This window comes from Cinclus cinclus, chromosome 14 (assembly GCF_963662255.1).
Source record: "Cinclus cinclus chromosome 14, bCinCin1.1, whole genome shotgun sequence".
Classification (NCBI taxonomy): domain Eukaryota; kingdom Metazoa; phylum Chordata; class Aves; order Passeriformes; family Cinclidae; genus Cinclus; species Cinclus cinclus.
In genome coordinates, this window is record NC_085059.1 from 10,263,070 (window position 1) to 10,287,617 (window position 24,548).

The window sequence follows — 24,548 nt, forward strand, 5'->3', positions numbered from 1 at the left end:
AAAAAGTGACTTGTAGAGCAGAGGTGTCCATGTAGAGATGTAACTCTGGTCTGAAGCAGCCAAAGAGCATTGCTGAAATAATTTGAATATTTTTGGCAAATGCTGCAAAACAATTACTTGGTGAACTGGTGGTAATGGAAGTTTTATTTAAACTGGGTATTTAAAGTGAACTGATAGAGGTCTTTGGCATCTAGACAAATGATGCAGTGAGGGAAACCAAGTTGTTTGCCTCTGTGGGAAGCTTTTGCTACTAGACAAAATTTATTTCAATAAGAACAATATGGAAAGTGGTAAAGCATTTTTTACATGATGTTAAGTCCTGAAACAGAGGCTCTGTTTTAGCAGTGCAATGATATCTACCAGTATTTAAAACACCGAGGAAGATGCAGTTTGAGATGATTTAATTGACGGAATGTAAAGATGAGTTGCCTGTCCAAAGTGAATTTAGGGGGTTTGTCAACTCTTGTTAACAAAGACAGATTAAAATCAAGAAAGGTCAGGAAGAATAAGAAATATTTTAGTTTGTTTATATTCAAAGGTTCTAAGGCTTAGTTCTGTGAGTCTTCAGCTCTGAGGATTTTTATGGGTAAATGATAGTCTTCCAGTGGGGAAATGCAGAATGAGAAGATCTGTGCAGAGCTAAGAGTCATGGGAAACACCTGATGAAGCAGAGGTGAATGAAAATATCCCTGAATACTTATTTCTCACTAGCATAGCAATTGTGTGCATGTACTACAGAGCTCTGCAGGTACTTTGCATTCTCCAAAAGATTTGCAGCATTGCTTGGGGAGCCTTATTTTAGAAATGCTCTGTTTTATTAGGAGAGTGGTCCATACCTGCACATTGCAGAAGCTTTGTCACTCAGTTCGTTGCTCAGCTAATTTCAATCTTGCATATCATTCCTACAGGGCATGGCATTTGGACAGGAAACTTCAGGGAGCATCCACCTTATAATGTCCCAGATAGGAATGGCAATTTTGTGTCTCCAGTTCTTGCTGGTTTCTACATGTTCCTGACAATGATAATCCTGTTGCAGGTAAAGGACAAAAACCTCTCTCTTACCTCCAAGGAAGAAGCAACTGAAATTTGAGTATAATCACTAATGAAGAAGTAATATCAACTAGTAGCTGTGTGGTGCCTTCTTAATCCTATTTGAAAATATTGCTAGGAGTGTTCAAATAGTCCAAGTGTGAAATAATGTTTTTTTCCTAAGTGCAGATTTTTTTTCTTGCTATTGAAAGCCCACAAGGCTATAGATTGAATGTCTATAAAGTTATTATAGGATGTATAATAACTTTAACTCAGAATAATAGCAGATGCAGCAAAGAAGATATTTACATCCAAATGTCAACATTTTTTCTGCCTGCATCCAGAATTCCAAAATAAGAAAGCCACTTAACATCTCAGAAAAACAGTGAACCAAAAATTGCCAGTTTTCCAGTGGGGAATAATAACTAGATATGGTTTGTCTGGTAGAGGAAAGAAGCTAAATTAGAACTAGGATACTTGTATATGTGGATGTGATTAAGCCTAATTGGGAAAGAATATTCTATTGGGTGAGGAAAAAATTACATTTATTTTTAATTAATTAAAATGTAATTAAATTAAGTTTTTCTGAATGTCAGTGCTGAGACTTAAATGGACAGAATTTCTTTAATAGGAACAAAATCTGAATATAAGTTTCGGACCTGCTCATATTTCTTGAGGGATTAGTCATCATTACTGAAACAGAATATTTGTGCATCATAAAATGGGAAAATCCCATTTGCCCATTCTTACTTCAGGGCAAGGAGACTTGTGGGTGGGAAGTGTTGTGTGCAAAGTAATGGTTTGTGAAACTTTTCTGCACTAAGAGTTAGTCTGTGCTACTCCTTAGTTTCAGAAGGGTAAGAGCAAGCATGATCCTGTCTCCAGAAGTTTGTAAGGGCATCCTTGGAAAGACTCACTTTTGAATTTAGTACTCTAGAAATTTAGTCTTAGGTTTGCCACTTATTAACCCTGTTTCTCCATTGCTATTGTGTGCAGGATTTTTTTCACCCAAGTTATTATTCCTCAGTCCTCCAATATTTCTCTATGAAGAACTGTTTCTTTTGAAATCATTAGTATATCTGTGCCAGGACATTTCTGGTAGAAAGCAGAGAAATGTTTCTCACCCCTCACGAGAATTTAAATTCTCTTTCAGATTTTAGTCCCCATATCTCTTTATGTGTCAATTGAGTTGGTCAAGCTGGGCCAAGTCTTCTTAATTCACAATGACCTTGACCTGTATGATGAAGAAGCAGATTTGCCCATCCAGTGTCGTGCCCTCACTGTTACTGAAGACCTTGGACAAATCCAGTATATATTCTCAGACAAAACTGGGACACTAACAGAAAACAAAATGGTATTCCGACGCTGCACTGTTGATGGAATTGAGTTTTCTCATCAGGAAAATGGTGAGAGACATTCTTTTATATTTGCTTTTTGTCTGAACGATTACATGTTATTAATTTAAATATTAATACCTAAACTTACTAAGCCCTCTGAATGTAGAGTTTTATGGAATAGTCACTATTTTGTGAGGGACTGCTTTTACAGTGATTCACAAAAGTGAAGGCATTTTAAATTATTCAGAAGTCAGATGGGAAAGATTTTCCAGATCCCTCTGCAGGCACCTCCAGGATTTGCTCCGCATTCAAAGAGCATGCAGAGGGAACATTAACTTCTAAATGAACACCAGAAAACATTTTATAAGCTCACAAACTGATATTAGTTAATATTTAAACTCATTGGGTAATTATTTCTGTGAATGTGTAAATATACACTTCTGTGTGATATGAAAAATACAGGTACTCTTTTCCTGGAGTGGATCCTGGTGCAGTCCAGATCTGAAGGATCTTTGCACTCAGTGCTCTCAATTCATGGTATTGACTCAGGCCCCTCCTTAATCATTACTTTCATGCTCTATGTAGTGGAAAGGATCTTGTTAAGCTAGGAAACAGCTGCTGAAAAGATGTCTGTGTTCTGTGACTGAAAATATTAAAAAAAATTTTGAATTACCATAATTCACTCTCCTGTTCCAACTGCAAAAAGCAGCTGAAGAGAAAACATTAAAGAAGCCTGTAAAGGTGATTGATCACTTTGAAGTCACATTTTCATTTTCTTGCAATAATAACACAGGTAATCCCAGAAACTGCTGTGGACAGTGAAATTTTTTTTGGTGATGGCTTTTGAAATTCTTTGGCTTTGTTTTAATTTTTTTCAGGTTTTTTTAACTTATCAAGGAGTTCCTCCCAAACAGTTTTAAGAAAATATAGAATCAGAGATAAGGTTTCACTTTTCTTTTACAGACAGGCGGCTGAAAACACAAAAGGAGCTGGATTTAGACAATGAGGATTTTGCAAAACTCCAGAATTACACTCTTCCTCCCATGAATCTTGAGAGATCAGCCACTTATAAACACAGCACCATAAGACCTTTGAGGAGGTGCCAGAGCGACCAGGCGCGTTTTCAGGGGCACAGAAGGAACAGGTCAGTCGGTCGACGCGACAGCAACGGGTCTCAAGTGGCATTCAGCAGCCCCATTGTGAGTACCGGCAGGCCGAGCTAACACCTTCTAAGTTATCCCTTCTATTGCATTTTGTGATGTAAAGTCAGTAGGTAGAGAAGAGAAACCCAAGCCTCGTTGGAGTTGAGAGGGAAGGGGAAGACAAAGAATCAGTCCTCAACTGGAGCATGCAGTCAGGGAGGAGCAGAATCTGTTGCAATTTAGGTCTGAACCTTCCCAAAGTTGCACACAGTCTAATTAAATCAGACTGTTTTGCTCTTCCCCAATTTTTAACAGAAGTTTCAGACAAGGCTTTTGTGAATACTGAAAGATCATGCACTCTCAAAATTAGAACTCCAATTAAAATTAAAGGCCTGGGAAACCTATTCAAATCTTGATTTTAAAAAATAGTCTAATAGATGCAGACTTCTCAGAACTTTATTTGCTGCAGCTGTGAGAAGATCCTACTTATCTCATTCAATACTGCTGTCATGTAGTAAGTACCACTCAGAATTCTTACTATTCTTGGAATATGGGAGTTTTTAAGTTGTTATCCTAGTATTTTCCAGCCCAAACCTCTTTAGTTGCTGAGAATATCTCTGTGGATTCTTGAGAACCTATGAGTCATGACTTCTGAGAGCTTCTTATAGGTCATGCTATTGAAGGATGATAAAGAAATTTCTTGCCAGTATTTTCCAGTTACATTTTTTTTACCACCAGGCCTTTTTCTTTAAAGAAACATTTTTTTAATTCACTGTAAAGCAATATCTGAGGAACTAGTATCAAATGCCTCTTTGGCTGAAGAAGATTAAGATGCTGTTATGAGCAACTAAGGCTGCTTATTTCCATAGATGTCACTCTATCTAGATAAATTGTTAAAACACCCTATGACAATTGTGAATTTGTTCTAAAAATAGAGACATTTAGATATTGCACAGAACCTGACCTGTATGACCTTTAAATGAGACATAGTAGTATCCTTCTTTTCTACCAGAGCCAATTCTCTATTAATAAAATGCAAATAATAATGGTGTCACTCCTGCCCTTTGGCACTTGCATCACCTCATCTGATGCATTTTTATTCTGCTACAAGTCTACAGCTTCCTGAGTACTCCTGGTATACAAAGTGTGTTTGTAGACCTGTGTGTATGTCAGCAGACAGGTTTCTAAGAAAAATCCATCTTACAACAATGTAATGTGATAGAAAATTAACACTTACTCTCTCTACCTTTAGGTGGTCTTATGAATTAAGAGAGTGACAGTACATTTCTTTCTAGATTTAATAGTTCTGATAAGTAGTGCATTGCTATTAGAAACACTTAATGAAGATTTTCATTGCCCCATGGTCATCAGGTTTTCATGTCATCAAGTAGAAGAAATGCTATCAACTTAATGAGGAAACCTTAAAACTGAATGGCACTAGCATTTTATATCAGCATTTTTGCTAACAAAATTAACAGTGAAAAGGTGGAAAATTTAAGTGATCAGCATCATTAGTGCTGTTTTATTCAGTTTTCTTTTTTGCTTGGTTAGGTTTTTTTAATATATGCTCAGACTAAAAATTCAAGTCAGTGCTGTTTTCACTTAACCTGGAAAAGAAGGTGAGAAATATTTTCTGATAAATACTGAATTTTTGTTTTGTTTTTAAAACAGGTCTCTGAGGCCACAATTAGACTGACAATTTTCAATTTTTCCAGAGGAGACAACTTTGAGTTCAGAAACTTGCTGCTGGAGTTAAATGCCCAGTAGTACATTGTTCTTTTTGAAAAGAATTTGCAGCAGACATTGAGGATATAGATGAAAAAGAAATTTACTGGGATGATGGCAGATAGGAGAGGCTGAGATACACATGAAATAATTTATTTGTGATGTTTATTCTAATTGTGGCAATGTATGAAGAAATTGGATGAAAAATTATGCAAGGTGTTGGTGAAATTCTAATCTTTCATGTTTCAAGTTTAATAGAATTCCCAACATAACTATTTGACATACCTGTTTGGACAGTTTTATCTGTACATATGTTTTCTTCATTGGAATTGTCCTGTTAAGATGTTTGGGATTGTTCTATGTACAAAGTACAGTATTGGCATAGTCCCATCACCCACAGAACTACTGCAGTGCAATACTGTGAAATGGTTCCTTAAAAGCAGCAGCTTTAACTTTTCAGCCTCTGATTCTTTTTAGAAGACCTGAGAAGATAACTTACAAAAATCAGACTTTTCCTTAACGCCTTTTTGTTTGTCAAAGGACTGCATCAATATTGCAAACGTGTCCCTGTATGTCAAGTAAAAATGCATTAAAATACTGAGACAGAAGAACCAGAGCTTTCTGCACTAGGCAAGGTGCAATGCATTTTTCCAGCTTCGGATTTTTTGCAGTAAAGCTGCAAAATGAGCAGTACATTTATTTGCAATTATTAGGATAAGAACTGCTTGTCACGTTAGCATGCAGGAGATGGAATGTAGCATTCGGCTCAGCACAGTGTAGCTGAAAAGGTGCTTGGGTGACTTGTGTTCCAGGTTTACAGAACTTGGAAAAACTGTGCCAAATTAAATGAGGTGAAGGTAATAGCTGAGATGAACTAGGAAGCCACTAAATAACTTTGGCGGTTCCTTAAAGAAGGAATGCTAAACTGTTGGCTCATGGGAAGGCATATTTTAAATTTGGAATTCCTTGTTAAATATAGCCCTAAATTTAACCCTAACAAGATTCTGCTAACATTAAATTTCTACTAAAAGTAATACTCCCATAGCTCTACATATAGTTAAATTGTAGGGAAGTAGCATTGTTAAGTAGTTTGGCTTGCAAATGTAGGTTAGATTAGAGAGTGGTAGTAAAATTACAGAAGTGTTTCAGGAGCAAGTAACCATTTATTTATTGCAAAAGCTGAAGAAAAGTTTGAGAGCACTTTTCTTTCTGCGTGCAAAGTGAAACTGCTCTGGAAACAAAAAGTGGTACTACTGTAACTAAACCATAAGCACAAAACATTTTCTGTTGAAATAACTATCAGCTTCCACACTGAACTGGGAGACCCCAAGTATAGATTCTTCTGGAATGCCCTTTAATTCAGGAGTCAGCCACTTTAAGGGATACAGATTTTTCTGATTTTTTTAGTAGATAGCAAAAGAAATAAAATTGAGATCCTTCTCCTTTTGGAGACTGCTTTTCTTCTAATTATCTAGTTGCAGCTTTTTGCAGGATCTTTTTTTCCTAGATGTTAAGTACAAACAGCATATTCTAGGTATAAATTCAAGAAGTCTATGAAGTTGCCAGTTATTCCTTGAGGATAACAGTAAATGAAAATAATCCTCACTAAGTAATTTCTCTTCCAGGAAAAGGACGTGATTCCTGACAGCAGGCTGCTGAGGCGAGTGCGGGAGTCTGCCCTCCAGACTGAAAATTTTTCTCCTTTTTTGCATAAGAAGACTTCCACATCCTTTACTGACTTTTTTCTTGCTCTTGCCATTTGCAATACAGTTCTGGTTTCCACAGCTACTGAGCCAAGACAAAGGGTAATCTTACTTTAAATACATGAGGAAAATGTATCATGCTTCCATTTAACAATGTAGAGTAGTGTCCAGTGAAAAATGGTTTGAGAGTTGTCCTCTAGTTTCTTTACACTTTCTGTAATATATACTGCTTCCCTGCCTGTGCATGCCTTCCTAGCTATTCTTTGTTTATAAATAGCTATGCCTACCACAGGATCTTTACTTTTTCTTTTAGATTTTGTATAATACATGCTATAAGAAGAAGTTTGTTGAACACACTGGGTTTTCTCTGATCTGCCAGGCAATTGGCAGTACTACAAGGGCTTCAATTACATCTTTGCTTCAGAGGTAGAGATACAAATCACAATCAAATTTGGATGCTATCTCATATATGACTTCTCTATTGAATCCTTCCACCCCAGTTAAATGACAGGAGAGGGGAAAAGGGGAAGTTTCAGTTATTATTACTGTCATTTAGATGTAGAAAAGTAGAGAGAAGGCTGTTGAAATTAATTTATTTATTTTTTAATTTTTTTTCATATTTCTAGGTCACAATCCCACCACCAATAAAATCTTCAGGAATCACCCTGGAGAGAATTCATCAGATATTTCAAAGGCTAAAATTAGCAAGCCTTAGTCAATCTTTTTCATCATCTCAGTCTAGTTCACACCTTGGTGCCAGCTTCAGTGCAAAGAACACTGAGGAACCTCTTGCTGTGCTGGAGAGTTGTGACAATGAAACCAACTGTTCTGCCAGCAGTAGCGGCCAGGAACTCCAGGACAAGGGCAGTATAGATATTGGTACTGCTTCCTTGGATGAAGTTTTTGGGTCTGCAACTAACAGGTCTCCACCAACAGACTTTTGTTACGAGGCTGAGAGCCCCGATGAAGCAGCCCTTGTCTATGCTGCCCGTGCCTACGGCTTCATTCTTGTGTCCCGGACACCTGAACAGGTCACTGTGCAGCTGCCACAGGGCACGCTCCTGACCTTTGATATCCTCTACACTTTGGGATTTGACTCAGTCCGGAAAAGGATGTCTGTAGTGGTGAGACACCCTCTAACCAAGGAGATTGTTGTCTACACAAAAGGTGCTGACTCTGTAATAATGGACCTGTTGGACAGCTCTGCCGAAGGTAATTAGCCAAGGAGCTATTTCTGTTGTGTCTCCTAAAAAAGAAGTTTGATGTACTCTTTTCTGCATTAAATATTTTATCTAGTTATTAGAAGTATTAAAAAAAAAGCTTTGTCTAGTATCATCCTTGCAGATAAAAACAGAGGTATTTATTTAACCTCAGAAGTGCTTTGAATATGGAATAGGATAATTAAAATTCACTGATAATACTAACCGATGTGGATCGTGTACACTTCAATAATATTGTCATAAGGGCCTGACCATCATTTTTCAGTTTGTCAGCAAGAGTGCTATAATATTAATACTTAAATTACTTAAGCTTAAACATTTAAAGTATAAAACAAAAACACAAGTAATAGTCTTATAGGAAACAAGATTTTAGCAAGATTTCTACTTCTGCACAGCCAACACTTTTGAGCTGTTGAAGGACTTGATATTATAATGGAATACACTTTTCCCTAGTGCCCACTCTTTTTTTAATCTTAGGCCATTAGATTGAGAATTATCTGTGCTTAAAATATGGAATATTTCCCTTGTGTTTCACAGGCGACATTAGCACAAAGAGACTGAAAAGAATAAAAGAGAGAACACAGAAGCATCTGGACTACTATGCCCATGATGGACTGCGAACTCTGTGCATAGCTAAGAAGGTGGGACAGCACCAAGTTCAGTACATGTCAATAGAATTACTAGAAAAATATAGTGGTTATAATCCTGCTTCAGATAACCAGCCAGATTTTTGTCCCTCTGCTTGACTTGTCTGGAGTCTTTTTTTTTTCCTCAGCGTGACAAATAATGGATTTTCGTCACTCTCAAAACATTTACTTCTGTTTCTTGTATAGTAACTCCAGCTGACCTACTCTACAGTGCTTCCAAGCAAGAAACAAAGTCTGCAGAGCAGCCAACCTTTTTCTTTTGCTTTTGCTTGGCATTCAGCTTTCAAAAATCTTGCTCTTAGCCTGAGTTAGTGTCATACTTTCATACAGAAGTTGTCAGTGTGCAACAAATAGATCATATTCAAGCTCTGGAGAAATGTAGATCAGCCCTTAGAAATTGTGTGCTCTCAGCTAAGCAAGAGTTGTGTGAGCAGGGGTTTCTCTGCATTGTATTTTTGAGTCTCAGCTGTAGGTCATTTGTACAAACTACTTGTTCTTGCGGTTTTCTCTTGGCAAAGTCTGCGTTATTTTAAAGATGACAGTTCTTTACCAGTTTGGATAAGAGTTAAGTCTCTGTGATCCAGAATGTTGGCATTCCTCTCTTTAATTTCCAATAAGCACTGTTTAAATTGTTATGCAGGTCTTGAATGAAGATGACTTTCAAAAATGGGACAATTTTCGTCGGGAGGCAGAGGCTGCGATTGACAACAGAGAGGAGCTGTTAATAGAGACCGCACAGCATCTGGAGACCAAATTCACCCTGCTAGGTAGCTAAAAATAAGAATTGTCATTACATGAAGTATCATTTGCTCTCCTGTGATAGTCTCGGCAATAAGACAGACAACAGCTTATAGTAATTTATATCTAAAAGACTTCCTCTGTGGTTTGGAAATCTCCAAGCTAGGGAGATAAAATCCAATGACTGGGTTTATACAAGTTCTCACACACTTTGGGCAGCAAAACTTTGTAACTTTAGTAAAAAAAATTCACTAACTTTGAAACAGTGTACTGAAACTATTGTGTGCCTGAGCAAAGAACATGCGCATCAGCTGTTACTGTGGTTTAGCTGACACAGTAGATAATGAAGTTCCCACAATTCAATTGTGCATCCACACCCTCAGATAAACCCATAAGATACTATTAAACTCAGTTTTGAGTATTAATATTGATGGAGTTGTAGTAATTGGTTGGTATTATAAAATCCAGTAACAAAAAATGGAGGTGTTTTGCTGCTGAGTTCCTGCTGTGGTTGCATTGTTGTGCATGCTTTGTGCACGTTGTTAAAAGCTGTTTAGTATTAAAATTTACATTGATTGACATTTCTGCATCATTCATCACCATCATATCTAACTACATCACTCTGTTAAATTATGGAGCACTTCAGTGCTTTCTGTTTGTCCTGGTTTGAAAGACAGGTATTTGCTAAGAAAGGCAGAAGCCCCCTTCTGAAATGAAGGGTGTGATCCCTCCTTCCTACAAATTATTATAATTTTGGAATTAAGGGAGTTCTCAGGCAAAGATATGGGGATAGGAATAACAGTTCTTTACTAGTATATCTAACAAGACAAACAAGAACAACAGCAGCTATGAAATTAGGCACAAGCAGAGCAGTAAGTCAGTGCCAGTCCCTTTCTGGCTGCAGGCACCTTTTCCCTGAGCTGCAGTTCCCGGTGCTGGGGGCGGGCAGGTCCCGCAGAGCTGCAGGAGGGCTGGGGGTGATGGCAGCGCTGTCCCAGGGGAAAGAGAGAGAGATGGAGAGAGCCCTCCGCTCACGGTGTGGGTCCCAGTGCTCAGCAGAGTGCTGGATGAGGGCAGGTTACAGCGAGAAGGCAGCAGGGCAGGGTCCCACAGCAGTGAGGATGGCTCCCGACGCTGGGATGGCAGGGATGGGGCTCAGGCGGCGATCGTCCTTCTCGTCCCAACTCCAAGGGGAAATGGGGAGAGCCAGAGCCTCCCGTCTGCTCTTCTGCCTGTTTGAATCTCCAGGGGTTTCCTTCTTCCCTCCCCTCTCCCCTTCCCCCTGTTATTAGGGCCTAATCAACAGGTATCTTAGCATGACAATGGGGAAAATTCCACAGAGGGAAAAGGGAAAACCAACTCCCTACATTGTTCTATTTTGTTTCCAAACATTTTGTTCTTTATGACTTTGATTTTTGGAGTGGTCTCAAAATTTTCTGACTGCGATTTTTGCCCATACTTTGTTGAATTTCTGCTATTGCAAGCATTAGCTTGCATTATGGTTTCTCATGCTCTCTGTAGTGATTTAAAAAAATTTGAGTAATAATGGTAAATGCCATAATCTGACCACATAAGAGGCAATATAGATCGTGTCAGAATCTGTTACCTTTACTAATTAATAAGGCTCTGTATGCTTTCACATTTTTAGTTATTTTAATTTTTAAGAAGTGTTCCCTTAGCCTAAACCAATATCTATCTTTAGTGTATAACAGTTACAGCATCTTCAAACTGACCTCTAGTGGAATGGATAAGGAGCACTTCAACATTCAGATGGCAATCTCCCAACATCATCAGGCTGAGTGTTGGCATCTGCTTCTAAGTTTGTGCATGTTCATAAAGAAAATGCACTGTATTGTTTCTTCTGCCTTTGATGTTTGAAGCATCTGACTTGAAAATAGGGACTTTAAACAAAGTTCATCTTTTCTGGTTGCTTTGATGGGACTTAATGCAGTGTTTTTAAAATGCATATGGTGTGAGTCCTCTGCCAGTACACTGTCATTTTGGATTATTTTGGAAGAAATGAAATGCATTGTTCTTGCATTGAGCGGAATGAAGGGACAGAACTTACTGCTGACATATTCAGACCTTAATCCAAATGCAAATCATGTGCCTGCATGTTTATTTGTTGGACAAAACCTTGGTTCAGTTCTCTAAGTTCAGCACTGTGATTGGAAAGCGAAGAGCTTTTTTTAAACAAGAAAATAGCAACTTGATTTCCAAGAAAAAAAGGATTATTTCTCTTCTTTTCCTGTTTGCCCAGGAGCAACAGGGATTGAAGATCGCCTGCAAGATGGAGTACCTGACACTATTGTGTCTCTCAGAGAAGCTGGGATAAAAATTTGGGTGTTGACAGGAGACAAACAGGAGACAGCAGTTAACATTGCATACTCCTGTAAACTTCTGAACCAAAGGGACACTGTCTTCACCATTAACACTGAAAATAAGGTGAGTAAAAAAGACAAAATGCACAAAATTTGTTATCTTACCCCTTCTTTGTGTCTTGTAACTTGGCATTCCTTTGCTTTAGACCTCACTTAACAACGAACAGCCCAAAAAATAAACCCAAACAGCTTTAGGCCAGAAACTCTGTGGACAGCACATAACAGGATGAATTGAAATATAAGACACTAAAGTAGAATAGGCTGATTTCTTTTCCAAATGAGAATATTGTTTTTAATAAATACCTGAATTGATAAGTATTACCTGAATTAGTATCTTTAGGAAGAAATTAATATGCAATTTAAGTCCCTAATTCCTTAATAACATGGATATATGGCTTTCCACCTTACAATGGAAATTTCAGTCTAACCCTAAGTGGTATCTGTTAGAAGACATTTGGAAAGTGCTGTATGAGTCAGCCAAGAAAAAGTATGAAGTTGTAGATTTAAGTAAATTCAGAACTTTCTAATTGCATGTTTTGTAGCATGATTAGCTGTAATCAGAAATTTATTAGCAAAAAAATGAATCCAGTATATCTTTAAGCAAGGGCCAATAACAGTCACTTTCTTAACATTCCATGGTGGCAGACACAGTTGCTGATGTGTTCAAAAATTCCCTCAATTTCTATGGGCAACAAGAAGGGCAGGCTGTAGGCAAAGGGAATATAGTCCAAAATATGGATAAATCACTTCTAGGGCAGGTCTGTCAGTTCTTGTGAGCCACTGAAATACAATGAGCAATCTGTAGTGCAGTCTATGGCTCTTCCTGACATCTGAACAGAAGAGAGAAAATAGTCCTAACTTCTAAAGAGGGAAATGCCATTATGGATGGTGAAAGTGAAATGCTTTAGACAAGCCAACTTGGCTTTTGCTGGATGTGGAGCAATATAAGCAGCCTACCAGGAAAATCATGCCTTAATATCAGAGAGTGAGTTGGCCTTCACTATGCACAGCCACACGCCTCATCCCTTCAGGCATCTGGGAGGGATGGGTTGCCCAGTGGATGGATTATGGGGATACCATGTCTAACCATCTGGTTAAACCAGATCCATTTGCTAAGGAAGGTCAGTCCTGACTATTTCTAAACAGAAAAAGGTCCAAAATGCCATTTTGATGCCCTTTCTGCACTTTCTTACTGGTGGCCTCTTACTTCCTATAGAAACCTGGAAGCCCCTGAGGTGCCTCCAGAGCAGCTTTTCCCTGCTCATTTTTTTTTTTTTTGTAGCATCACTCATGGCCCTCACTCAGCAGGAACAAGAGGCACAGTGAGTTCAGCTCTTCCAAGGGCTGGCATGAGGCTGTGGAGGGCAGGCAGGGCTTCCTTGTGTGAGCAGACAAGTCACTAATCTGGGTTGTATCAACTTTTCTCCCCAGGGATCCAGGGTTACTAATACAAGCTTTCTTTTCTCAATAAAGCTGTTGTGGGGGATAAATAAATATTGTTAAAATACTGTTTTCCTTATGGTAGGCAATTGCTTGGAGTATTGAAATAGCCTGCTTTGTAACAGCTTTTGTCTGCAGCTAGTAGCTCTCCAAATGAGAAAAAATCCTATACAAATATGTCTCTTTTAATGTCATGCAAATAGAGAAACATGCAGAGATATAGAATCTGGCACAAAAGCATTCCAATGTGTAATTTCATTTGAAATGCTTATCTGCTTTAACAGAAAGCAGAATGAATACATTTAGGATAGAAATTAGAAGGTGGTTCCTGCCAGAGCAGAGGTGCTACAGGTGAGACCACCCTGACTCCTGGAAATGCTGGCATGGGCACTTACCCACAATAGCCTCTGTGGCAACCTGCATATACATAAGGAGTTGTGGGAATCCCTGGGGTTCAGGGACACTGGAATTTCTTCACAATAAGATTTAGTTCCCTCACTTTCAAAATTAAACCAAAGACAAACTTTTGAAAGATGCTCCCAACAGCAGCAGTGAGGAACACAAATAATATATACAAAGCATTTAACCTGTTAGCTTTGCCAAACTTATGTCGTGAAGTGGCATCCAGTGTGAAGGGCCTCTCCTTACGCTGAGCCCAGCAGATTATTCAAACACTGAAAATGAAATATCTTCCAAGAAGATGCAACATAATTAGGTAGCTTGGTGGATTTGTTTCAAAAGGCAAGTCAAGGCAAACCAGGAATTTCCACTACTGTTTTTGGTTGGTTCACAGAAAGATGATTCTCCTTCAATATTTTTGGGGGTTAAATATACAGGCTAGGTGCAGGTTTTTGTTAGATGTCAGAGGTACACTTGATTCCAAAACCTCCCACTTAAGTGTAATTTAAGTCTTGCAAATATCCTACACATATACCTTATGCTACATAAAGTGAAAACAACATTATAGAACTCAATCATCACTAAAGCTGGCAGAGAAAGGAGTGATTAGCTCCTCAGATGGATGGATGTCACAGAAGGATGACTTTCAGTACTAAGAGGGAGCAAAATAACTTCATCATTTTGGATTTTCTGTGATAGTGATGACCAATTTATGAGATCTAGATGGAGAGGTAAGAATTTCCCCCTTCAATCTGTTTCTGTCTAGTACTGAGTCAATTCCAGTTGTTGGCATTTAAAAGGAGGGACTTGATCCAACATAAAGCAGACTTGCTAAGACAGAAGGACTTTGAGGCAAAGCACTGGAAAATATGGAGGTTTATTGCTGTTCCTAATTGGGACATACGTCTGATATGTGACTTAGAAAAGACAAAATTCTGAAAGTTACTGGATAATTTTGAAAATTTGGAGCTCTTGTTTCTCTTACGCAGTTTATTTTTCATGGAAGCCAATGCTGCAATATCTCACCTCATTCATATCAGAACTATATTTTTCAATATTTTTGAAAGAAAATAATTTTAATTTCTGAACTCTCAGAATAAATGCACCTATGCCTTTCTGATGTAAGGATTTTTATATTTTTTCTTTTAAAATAATTTCTTAGTTAACTGGCTGATTAAATGTGCAGTGTTTTCACTGAGGGATTGGATGGTGTCATATTGAAATAATCTCCAATCAGATTAATCAGTGCATTTTTCAGTAAATATCTCCTAATATTTAGCTGACAGGCTTAAACCCACTGGCATGATTATACATTTGGCAAGGCACTGTGATGTAAAGGGAGCTGGAGATAACTTTCTAGAACCATGTCTGTTTTCTTACAGGAAACTTGTGAATCTCTCTTGAATTTAACCCTGGAAGAGGTGAAGAAGAATTACGAGTGCAACAAACTGAAGAGGAAATTTTTTGGCATCATCCCATTGTCTTTTTCAGTGTCTGAGACCCCCAGCCCCGAGTTTGGGTTGGTGATTGATGGCCAGACACTGAATATCATCTTCCAGGGAGGGCTGGAGGAGAAGTTCCTGGAGCTGACACAGCACTGCCGCTCTGTGCTCTGCTGCCGCTCCACTCCTCTGCAGAAGAGCATGGTGGTCAAGCTCATCCGGAGGCAGCTGAAAGTGATGACCCTGTCCATAGGTACCTCTACTCTTGATCTCATAGGAGACAGGCTCTTTCTTTAAGAGAAATGTGTGGAGCATATTGTACAGGGCAGATTTTTGTGCCTCAGATGCAGTAAGCAAACAGCATTCATTTATCTTTCCTGATCAAAACCCATATAATAGTCCTTCTTCAGCTTTCAGTAAGCAAATCTGCCCCTCTTTAAACAAGATGAAGGCACTCCAAATTCAGAGTCTCCCAGCAGTCCCTTTCATGCACATCAGTACAAACACACATATTACCTCAAAAATGTCCTTGTTTTGGGCCTGGAAATCACTCAAGATTAGTCACTATTTTCTTTTCATAAAGCCCTTTTCCTGTCAGATTTTCCCAGCTGATGAAAACAGAGTTATCTCCAGAGTGGTATTAAGCACTGCCTCATTTGTCTTTTACCACCAACTAATGTGAAATGCTTTGAGTTTTCCACCATGCTTTTGCTAAGTGATGCCAGTAAAATCCTTGATTAATTGATTTTGATGACTCCAAACTAAAAAAAAGATACACCTCTGTGGACAAAACAGAAACAGGAGAGTCTATTGGTTTTTTTTAAATAGTACTTTGCCTTACAGTTCAAGCTATAAGCTTTCAGCCTTCTGCTTCATTTACTTTACGAGCTAACCTAGTTTATAATCTCCAGACTGCAAACGGTAAGCATGGCTGTTCTTTCCCTGGAAATTTGGATACATCTCTAACACATTGCTATAAGTTGAAATGAGCAAACTAATTCTTGAAACTGGCTTGTTTCCATTGTCGTCTGCAATCAACTTTGTTGTAGATTCAGAGAATTAAGGTAGAATACAGTGTTGCAAAGCATGTCCCATGAGCATATGGATTTGGCCAAGCAGAAACAAAATGATACTGATGTGAATGGTGTTGGGGTTGCTGTGTCACCACCCAGCCAGTCCCAGTGCTGGATTTTGCCCTGGTCAAGTCAGGTCTCCTGGAAAGGAGAGAGATCAAGACCAGAGCCTTGATGTCACCTATCAGTTCTCCCGATCAAGATGCATGGTAGTACAGAATATTTGAAATAAACAGCATAGCTGAGGTTGTTTCTTCTGATGGAGGCACTGTTTCTTGCACTGTTATTTTTCCGTCCTGTCTTCCCACTCTAGGGGATGGTGCAAACGATGTAAGTATGATTCAAGCAGCTGATGTTGGAATTGGAATATCTGGCCAAGAAGGCATGCAGGTATCCTCTGAGTTTCTTTCCTCTTTTGTCAGGTAGTCCCTTGAGGTTTAATAAGTTTTATAGTAAACCTACACTCTCAAGTGTCATGTTAAACATGCAAATTGGCATCATAAATTAATATGCAGCTTGTAATTATAGATCTAGCCAAAAAAAGAGCATTTTGAGCCAAAAACTATCAAGTGAGGACAAACCTGTGTTTGTTCACAAGAATGGAAAATTAGCTGATGTCTACCCAGTGTTAGGTGAGCATCTGGTTTCTGAATCTCAGCTGTCAGGTTTCCAGGTTTTGTGGAGTCTTTTCCACTGTTGTTGGCCCTGAATCCTTTCCCACATATCTCCCTTCCTTATTCTCCTTAAATGGAGAGTTCTGCAGGGATAGAAAGTTCCAACAGTATTCTTGAGGTTTGGTTTGTTTCTTCTACAATATTCAGTAGTAGGAAATTATTTCAATGTTTATGTTCAAATTTCCTTACATAACATGTGAAAAGGATGCATTGTAAGTGACCTTCTATTCCTTTTCCCAAAGGCTGTGATGGCCAGTGACTTTGCAATATCCCGATTTAAGCATCTCAAAAAGCTCCTTCTTGTCCACGGACATTGGTGCTATGCTCGCCTGGCAAAGATGGTGACTTACTTTCTCTACAAAAATGTGGTGAGATGATTAAAATAATGAAGTTCTCATTCTAGCAAAAGTTTATTCCAGGTCTGGGGGTCTTCTTGGTTGTTTTTGGTTTTTGCAGGTTATACTCTTACTTTTTATGAAGCTGCAGTTTGTGTTTCTTCACTTTGTAAATTTATAGTATGCCCCTTCCCTCTTAGCAAGGTGCTGCATAGAGCACTGAGGAAAAGACAGGCTCCAAATATATTTTGAAATAATATTATTCCAGAGGGAAAAAGGACTCAAGGCTTTAGTAACTTTATATGGTAGCATAAGAAATTTTATTAATAACATCCATGAGCCTCAAAATAGAATTTGCATAAGGGAGATCAGATTATTAGCATTTAAATGTAGATGAGTTGTGCACTAAGAATTGTCTGCTTGTAAAACCTCTGAATTTTTATAGGAACCACTTGCAAGTAATGATGCAGTCATAGCTGTCATTTTTATTAAAAATTTAATGCATATGCAAATGAGCTTTGCATTGAAGTATGATACAAAGTGGAAAAAACTAAGTAATTCAGTTTCTACAAGGCTGAGCAAACAAATCTATTTGACATGAAATAGACTGAGCATAAAAGGTTTTTATTTAAAATTCAAGGTATCTTTTTGTGGAGTTTTTAATAATTTTCAATAAGGATTCCTTCTTATCACTGTTAAAATTTGTAGTGGAAATGAGCTCTTTCCTTTTTGTGACTGGACATCCTTTTAGAGTTCAAAAGGCTATTTATTTGCAATGTGAAATGGTTCTCCAGACTAGGATGCTGCTGTTCTTTAATCTCCTCCATAGCATTAGGGAGCAGCACGCCTTTGATATTCCACAGGGGCAACTAGATTCTGAAAGGATTCTAAAATCTGATGCTCAGGGCTGTGAACAGTTTACTTAATTATTCTCTGATATGTTCTTAAAGAACCATAATGGCTTTTAAAAAGCTGTATCATAGTGGATCCCTAAGTTTTATTGCCTTATAGAATGAAGTGCAGTGCCTTTAACCAAAATCCTGTCCTCTTAGAAGACTCTTAGTAACCAGTATCTCACAAAAACATCACAGGTGGAACTCTACGTGTTTGTTTTTGCTTCTCCCTAGTGCTACGTCAACCTGCTCTTCTGGTACCAGTTCTTCTGTGGCTTCTCAGGCAGCACCATGGTAGATTACTGGCAGATGATTTTTTTCAACCTCTTCTTTACCTCAGTGCCCCCTCTTCTCTTTGGAGTCCTTGATAAAGATGTTTCTGCAGAAACACTCCTACGTCTGCCTGAGCTGTACAAGAATGGACAAAACTCAGAGGTATGATATGATGGCTGAAATAACTGCTTGATATTCCAAAGGACTACAGGTTTTTTTGTTGTTTAGAAATGAGGGAATGAAGAAAAGAGTTTAGACTGACTTGAAACATTGAAACAACAGGAGCTCAATCTTCTGTGTCTCCAGTATTGCATTCCATTCCATGAGAGCTGTGATACCATACATATACTAGATAAGTATAAATAGGAAAAAAATGGCACAAAATAAGTGTTTCATTAGAATAAAGGATTTTTGACCAATTTTATAACTCTAGAAATAGCTTGGATAAAGAATTTGAGGAATAAGGTCCCTTGTTAAGGGATGTAACATTGGCAAAATTCAGGGGCTTAAATTCTTGGTTGACTTGGTAATATACCTAAGGTCTGTCTGTACTTAACACAAATAAAATGCCTGGTTAGAGATAAGCCTCTGGTTTAATCAGCTGCTCAGGAGGCATTTACTCATGGAAGGAGACCAGTTAGCAATAATTAGACCAAATGGAAGAAAAGCAGGCAGCAATTATGTTTGCAAGACAGGCTAGGGCTGTATATCCCATCATAATGAGTGTTATCTGTAAACTCCTGCAGATATACAACTTCTCAACTTTTATTATTACAATGTTGGATGCCTTCTATCAAAGCCTCATTTGCTTCTTTGTCCCCTATTTGGTAAGTAACAGGCTTGTTAATATTCTTACTCTCCTGTCCTCCTCAGAAGTAGTAAATTCAGTTTTGAATAAACAGGGTTCAACTCAGCCTCTCTGCCTGTTTTGTAGATGTACAAAGACTCTGACATAGATGTGTTTTCCTTTGGAAACCCCATCAACACCATCTCCCTCCTGACCATTCTCTTGCACCTGGCTCTAGAAATGAAGACATGGGTACGTGTTTGACCTGTCCCGTTCACAGCACTGCATCTTGTGTAGGCGTAGAATTCTCTTTCAGAGCCATTTACCTGAATTCTGGGTCACCAAAAGTAAGTAACAGGTACACTAAGATTTCGCAAAGTGCCAGAATTTCTTATTAACCACAGGTTAATACCTTCATGTCCACAGTGACAGGGTTTGTTTCTACCATGCCTTTGGACAGGACAGTACAAGATATTTGCATACCTCAGTATATGAGGAAGTGTTACTTGGAGAATGGTATTCACTGCTGTTTTCTAAATTCATTTCTGGCTATTTCTTCTACTGCAGATTTCAGCAAAATGCTCTGTTAGATGCATTCTATCCAACTGTCTGTCTCCTCCTGTCTTACACCCAATCAGGGTCTCACAGGCATCACTTGTTCTTGCAGACTGTGCTGCAGCTGGTGACAATGATCTGCAGTGTGGCTTTATACGTCATCTTCTCGGTGATCTACAGCGCCGTCTGCCTGGTCTGCAACCCTCCCACCAACCCTTACTGGATTATGGAGAGACAGCTCAAAGACCCTGTCTTCTATTTACTGTGCCTTATTACCCCTGTCATCGCTCTCTTACCGAGGTTTGAATGTTTTCCTCTGTTTTCTTTTTGTGGGTTTGTAGACATGTGAGTGAAGGAACAATAATGATGTGTACAGATATGTAATGTGTCAGACACGTGCTGCATAGTGATAATTGATAAGCATGGAAGTCAGATGCCCGAGTTCAACATTCCAGTTCATGAAATATTCATTTATTCAGTTATATAACCCTAGACTATTCACACTATATTTTTTCCCCATCGGGAAAACTCACAGTTGAGAATGTTGCAGCCTCAGGAGGTTACTGATGTTAAGAGTTATAGATTCATATCTTCAAATCTGGAAAACTGCTGTTCCTTTGTTTAGGTACCCCAGATTATTTTTTGCACAGTCCTTCATCTGCAGAATATCCAGGACCCATTTCTACTACAACTAAGCTGTGCCAGCAGATCACAGCAGTGATCTTTGCTAAAATGCACTAAATTTTAAGTTCCATTCCATGTTCCATCACACTGTGCTGCCTGTTCCCTATCTATTCACTTGGTGTCTTGAGGTTCTGGTTTCCTTCTAACAGTTTTTTTAAAAAATAATTGCTTTCCTGGGTTCTTCCCCTCAGTACTGCCTTTTGAGCTGCAGCACTCAGGGGGAGACTTGGCTTGTGCCCTGCCTGCTCCAGGCTTTCCCTGGAGCACCATCTGTCAGTGCTTTGCACATCTGCATCTCAAAACTGCCTCTGCACAGGGACACAAACTACATAGATTTAAGTACAAAAGCCCTCAAGTCTGAGAAAAAGGGGTCTGAATTTCATGTTTATTCATTGGCAAGAGAAGAGACACTGTGTTTCTTGGAGTTTTCCTGAATGTGAACCTGATTATTTCCTCAGCTGTGGAAGGCAGACTGTGCTCTGCCAGGACACTTGCAGAGACCCAAGAGGTAACTGAGTCTCAAACCCTGAAGAGATCCAAAAGGAAACAGGGCCTGACACCCTGCAGGGCTGTGGGAAGGGCAGGAGCAAGTGAGAGCAGTTTACAGGATGGCAGGCACAGTTCCCCATGCTGTCTTGGTCCTCCTGTCTGGTTTACCTGGAACTTGCACAAAAGATACAGAAAATGAGCTGAGGGGAAAGACACAGGACATTGTGATACATAGCAGACCTACACAAAAAGTATTGGGCTCTCCTGTGCTCTTAACTTCCTGACCAGACCTGAGATGGTTGGGATTGACCAGCCTGAGCACAGGCACAGCAGATAAACTTTATCCACTCCTGTTTGTGCAAGCCCAAGAAACCCATTGCCTTAAAAGCTCTTTCTGTATTGTGTCCCTTGTTAGCCTTTATAACCTTGTAATTCTTGTTTATACATACATTAGCCAGCAGGATGTGAGGATAGCACCTTTCTAAATGCAGTTTCACAGAGTACCCATGTTTGTTTTGAAATATGTGTTGAAGCCACCTATGTAAAGGTGAAATCCTAATAAAAAGATGCTTTGAAAGACACTGATTTTCACACAAAGGTGACATGACATTGGGAGAGGATGTATACTGTCTCACAGCACACAATATTTAGTTACGTGAGTTCTCTGCAAAGAACAGGTAGGACACTTGTTGTTGCTTTCTGAAAGAAATACAAAAGCTGAGGTTTTTATCTTCTGGTTTTCTCTTCTCTAACAAATTAATATCTCTTCTTCAGCCTGTTTTAGCAGTATAAATACAATTTCTTATTTTCAGATATTGTATCTCTTGAGATTTTTTTCTATTTCTTCACTGTTCAGCAAACAAGTAGTTATAAATACTAAAAAGATGCTTGTGTGTACATATAGTTGACTTTATACAGGTCAAGCTAAATATATAGTAACATGCTCTGTTGAGATCCAAGAGTCGACTTTCATCTGTTAAGTATAAGGTGTCTACCAGATGTCTGTAGAGCAATGGAAAATTAGTATCTCTATTTGTGATCTGTGATGTTGATTATGGTGCAAGCCCATATGGTAAAAAAATTCATTCCCTTCTTCCTTCATCAGGCTCTTTATTTTTTCTCTACGAGGAACCTTTGGAGCATCTCTTATTTTGAAAGCACAGCAAGTAGATAAACTTCCAAAGGGGCAACAGGATCTTGAAATCCAGAAACTAAGATCAAGAAAAGAAGCTACTTCTGGTGCACCTGTGGCATCACCTGCATCTAATGATGACCTTGACCAAAGCACCAGCCACTTATGTGTGTCACCATTTCTACATCCAGCAGCAGCCCTGTCTCACAGGGACAGAGAAGATCAGGGAGTTTCTGGCTCTGATCCTCTTGGGAGAAAGATACATGAGGAAGGCTATTACTTCTTTAATAGGTGGGCAGAGGAAGAATCTGCTGCTACCGATTCTTCAGCAGGGCCTTTCTTTGGTCATCATCCCCTTGTACCCAGCAGGGAAACAGCTCCTGGGCAGGATGGTGGCAAACTGACTAAAGATTATCCCAAAAACTTTAATTTCAGAAGCCACCGACGGTCACTGAGTGCAGTGACACTCTGAAGAAACATTCAGAAATGGAACCCACAGCCCATATGGAGAAGGACTCAACAGTGAAAATAAAAATGTTTATGCTTAGCCATTCTGTTCACTAGAAATGGAGAGAGAGGTGACTGGAGTAGTGCGATAGCAACTCCAATATGCAACATGAGCTGAATGCATCAATGTCTGGGTTTATCATTACATGAGCTTGTCTTCCTGGTTTGGTCATTTTACAGGAACATTACCTGAGCATCATGCAGTTGCTGAGAATTGCACAATCACTTTCTTTCAACAAACATTTTCATATCCTATTAATAGGGACTACTTGAAGTTTCGATGTTGTTATTGTTATGCTATTGAGCTAATAGAGAGAATCCATTCTTTATTAAACCAAGTCTTAAAGCAATGCATCCCACTCTAGATTTTTCACTATCAAAATCTTGAAAAGAGCTTAGTAACTTAATTTTTCATGCAGGATTATAATTTTTATAACCTGCAGATAAAGGTTCTTGCAGAATAACAGCAATGGAGAGACATTAGATAATATTGCAGGTTTTAATATATGTACTTTACACATACTACAGTATGAGCTCTGATTTCCCTTCCTAAGAGTAAGCTTAGGATTTTTATGCAGATAGTGGTTTGTCCTGATATTGTTAAGAAGAGGACAAATAGCAAACTGTGTGAACTGCCAAGACAATTTGGTGGTAAGTGGAGTCTACTTCTTCATACCTACAAAAGTAGACAGATGTAACAAGTTGCATTCAAGGACTTATGTCCTAGAATTCTAAAGCTGTCCCTGAGTTTTTTCCTCTAGAAATTCAGTTTCTTATTTCAATTCCTTATATTATGTGGTGCATTCAATCAAGTATGAATCATGTTCCTCCACACAGTTGGTAACATTCATTAGTTGATGGATCTCAATAATGGAGATTTTGAGAAGCCATCTATGAAGGTCACTAATCACATTGTAGTAACTACATGTTGTAAAATGACCAAAATATGCATAATACGTTAACAGTTTTTGGTATCTTGGGGCAAAAATATGCAGGAGGAAACAGTAGGATGTCAGAATCATAACTAATTATTGCAATGCAATGAAAAGTGACTTTGGTATTTCTTATAGAAATGTTGACTAGGAAGGCCATTTCCCAAGCTTTTCTTCTCAATGTGGGTTGAAGTCTTACCTAGTTTAAAATTCAAAGCACCTGTACTTTTGTATATCTACCATTGGTTCTGATTTAATAGGTTTTTAGCCTTTCTTCATACATGCTGTGTTTAGCTATTTGCTACCTGTGACGTGTGATCTTTCTAATAACTTATTTAGCAAAGGCTAATTTGAGTTCTGTATGTTATAATAATTACTGTAGCTAGAGTCTTCAAGTTCTTACTTTGAAACATCTTGGGCAAAATTGAGTAGCATATCTCCCACTGATATTTCTGGTAGCCAGAGCAAGATCATATGTAAGAACTCCTGTTGTCAGAGTATTAATTGTCAGCAGTTAAACAGTTCAGTAAGAGATTGTTTTTTGTTTTTTTTACTTGATGAACAGAATGAAGGAACTTAGGTTTAGATTATTGTTATTAGAGGGTGAGATTGCTCAAATGCTTGCTGAGAATGAACCTGGAGCAATAAGACTAAAGATCAATTCTTTACCATTCACAAGTTTTTTTGTTTTGTTTTTTTTTTTTTTTTACATTAAATAGTCTATTTCCTTTGAACTTAAAGATGTCAATTCCTCACACATTGTGCTACAAAATGTGAAGTGTTTTGTAGAAATAAGTGTGATAAAGTCATGCCTTGCTCTGTTGTTGAGAGGACAAAAGCAGAGGTGGAGTCCTTTTTCTACTGTCACCCATGAGCAGCAAACTCATGTTTCCAGAGGCTGTTCCTCTGCGTAGTAGGAACACTTATCACAAGAACTAGATTCCAAATGTGCAGGGGGCTAAACAGGTTATGTTTAACCAAATCTGGAAGACTTCCTGAATTGAATGTCAA

The 24,548-nt window shown here is 38.6% G+C and overlaps 1 protein-coding gene across 1 annotated transcript in view; it reads left to right on the plus strand.

Annotated features, from left to right (window-relative positions):
• Positions 1-22,570, plus strand: part of ATP10B (ATPase phospholipid transporting 10B (putative)) — a 47,584-nt gene extending 25,014 nt beyond the window's left edge. The window contains exons 6-21 of the mRNA XM_062501970.1: positions 909-1,036; positions 2,183-2,435; positions 3,330-3,565; positions 6,859-7,038; positions 7,563-8,148; positions 8,694-8,797; positions 9,444-9,570; positions 11,802-11,986; positions 15,144-15,456; positions 16,590-16,666; positions 17,193-17,318; positions 18,413-18,613; positions 19,198-19,278; positions 19,386-19,490; positions 19,906-20,093; positions 22,072-22,570. Of these exons, the coding sequence (XP_062357954.1) occupies positions 909-1,036; positions 2,183-2,435; positions 3,330-3,565; positions 6,859-7,038; positions 7,563-8,148; positions 8,694-8,797; positions 9,444-9,570; positions 11,802-11,986; positions 15,144-15,456; positions 16,590-16,666; positions 17,193-17,318; positions 18,413-18,613; positions 19,198-19,278; positions 19,386-19,490; positions 19,906-20,093; positions 22,072-22,570 (3,389 nt within the window). The remainder of the gene's footprint in view (positions 1-908; positions 1,037-2,182; positions 2,436-3,329; positions 3,566-6,858; positions 7,039-7,562; positions 8,149-8,693; positions 8,798-9,443; positions 9,571-11,801; positions 11,987-15,143; positions 15,457-16,589; positions 16,667-17,192; positions 17,319-18,412; positions 18,614-19,197; positions 19,279-19,385; positions 19,491-19,905; positions 20,094-22,071) is intronic.
• Positions 22,571-24,548: the final 1,978 nt, after the last annotated feature.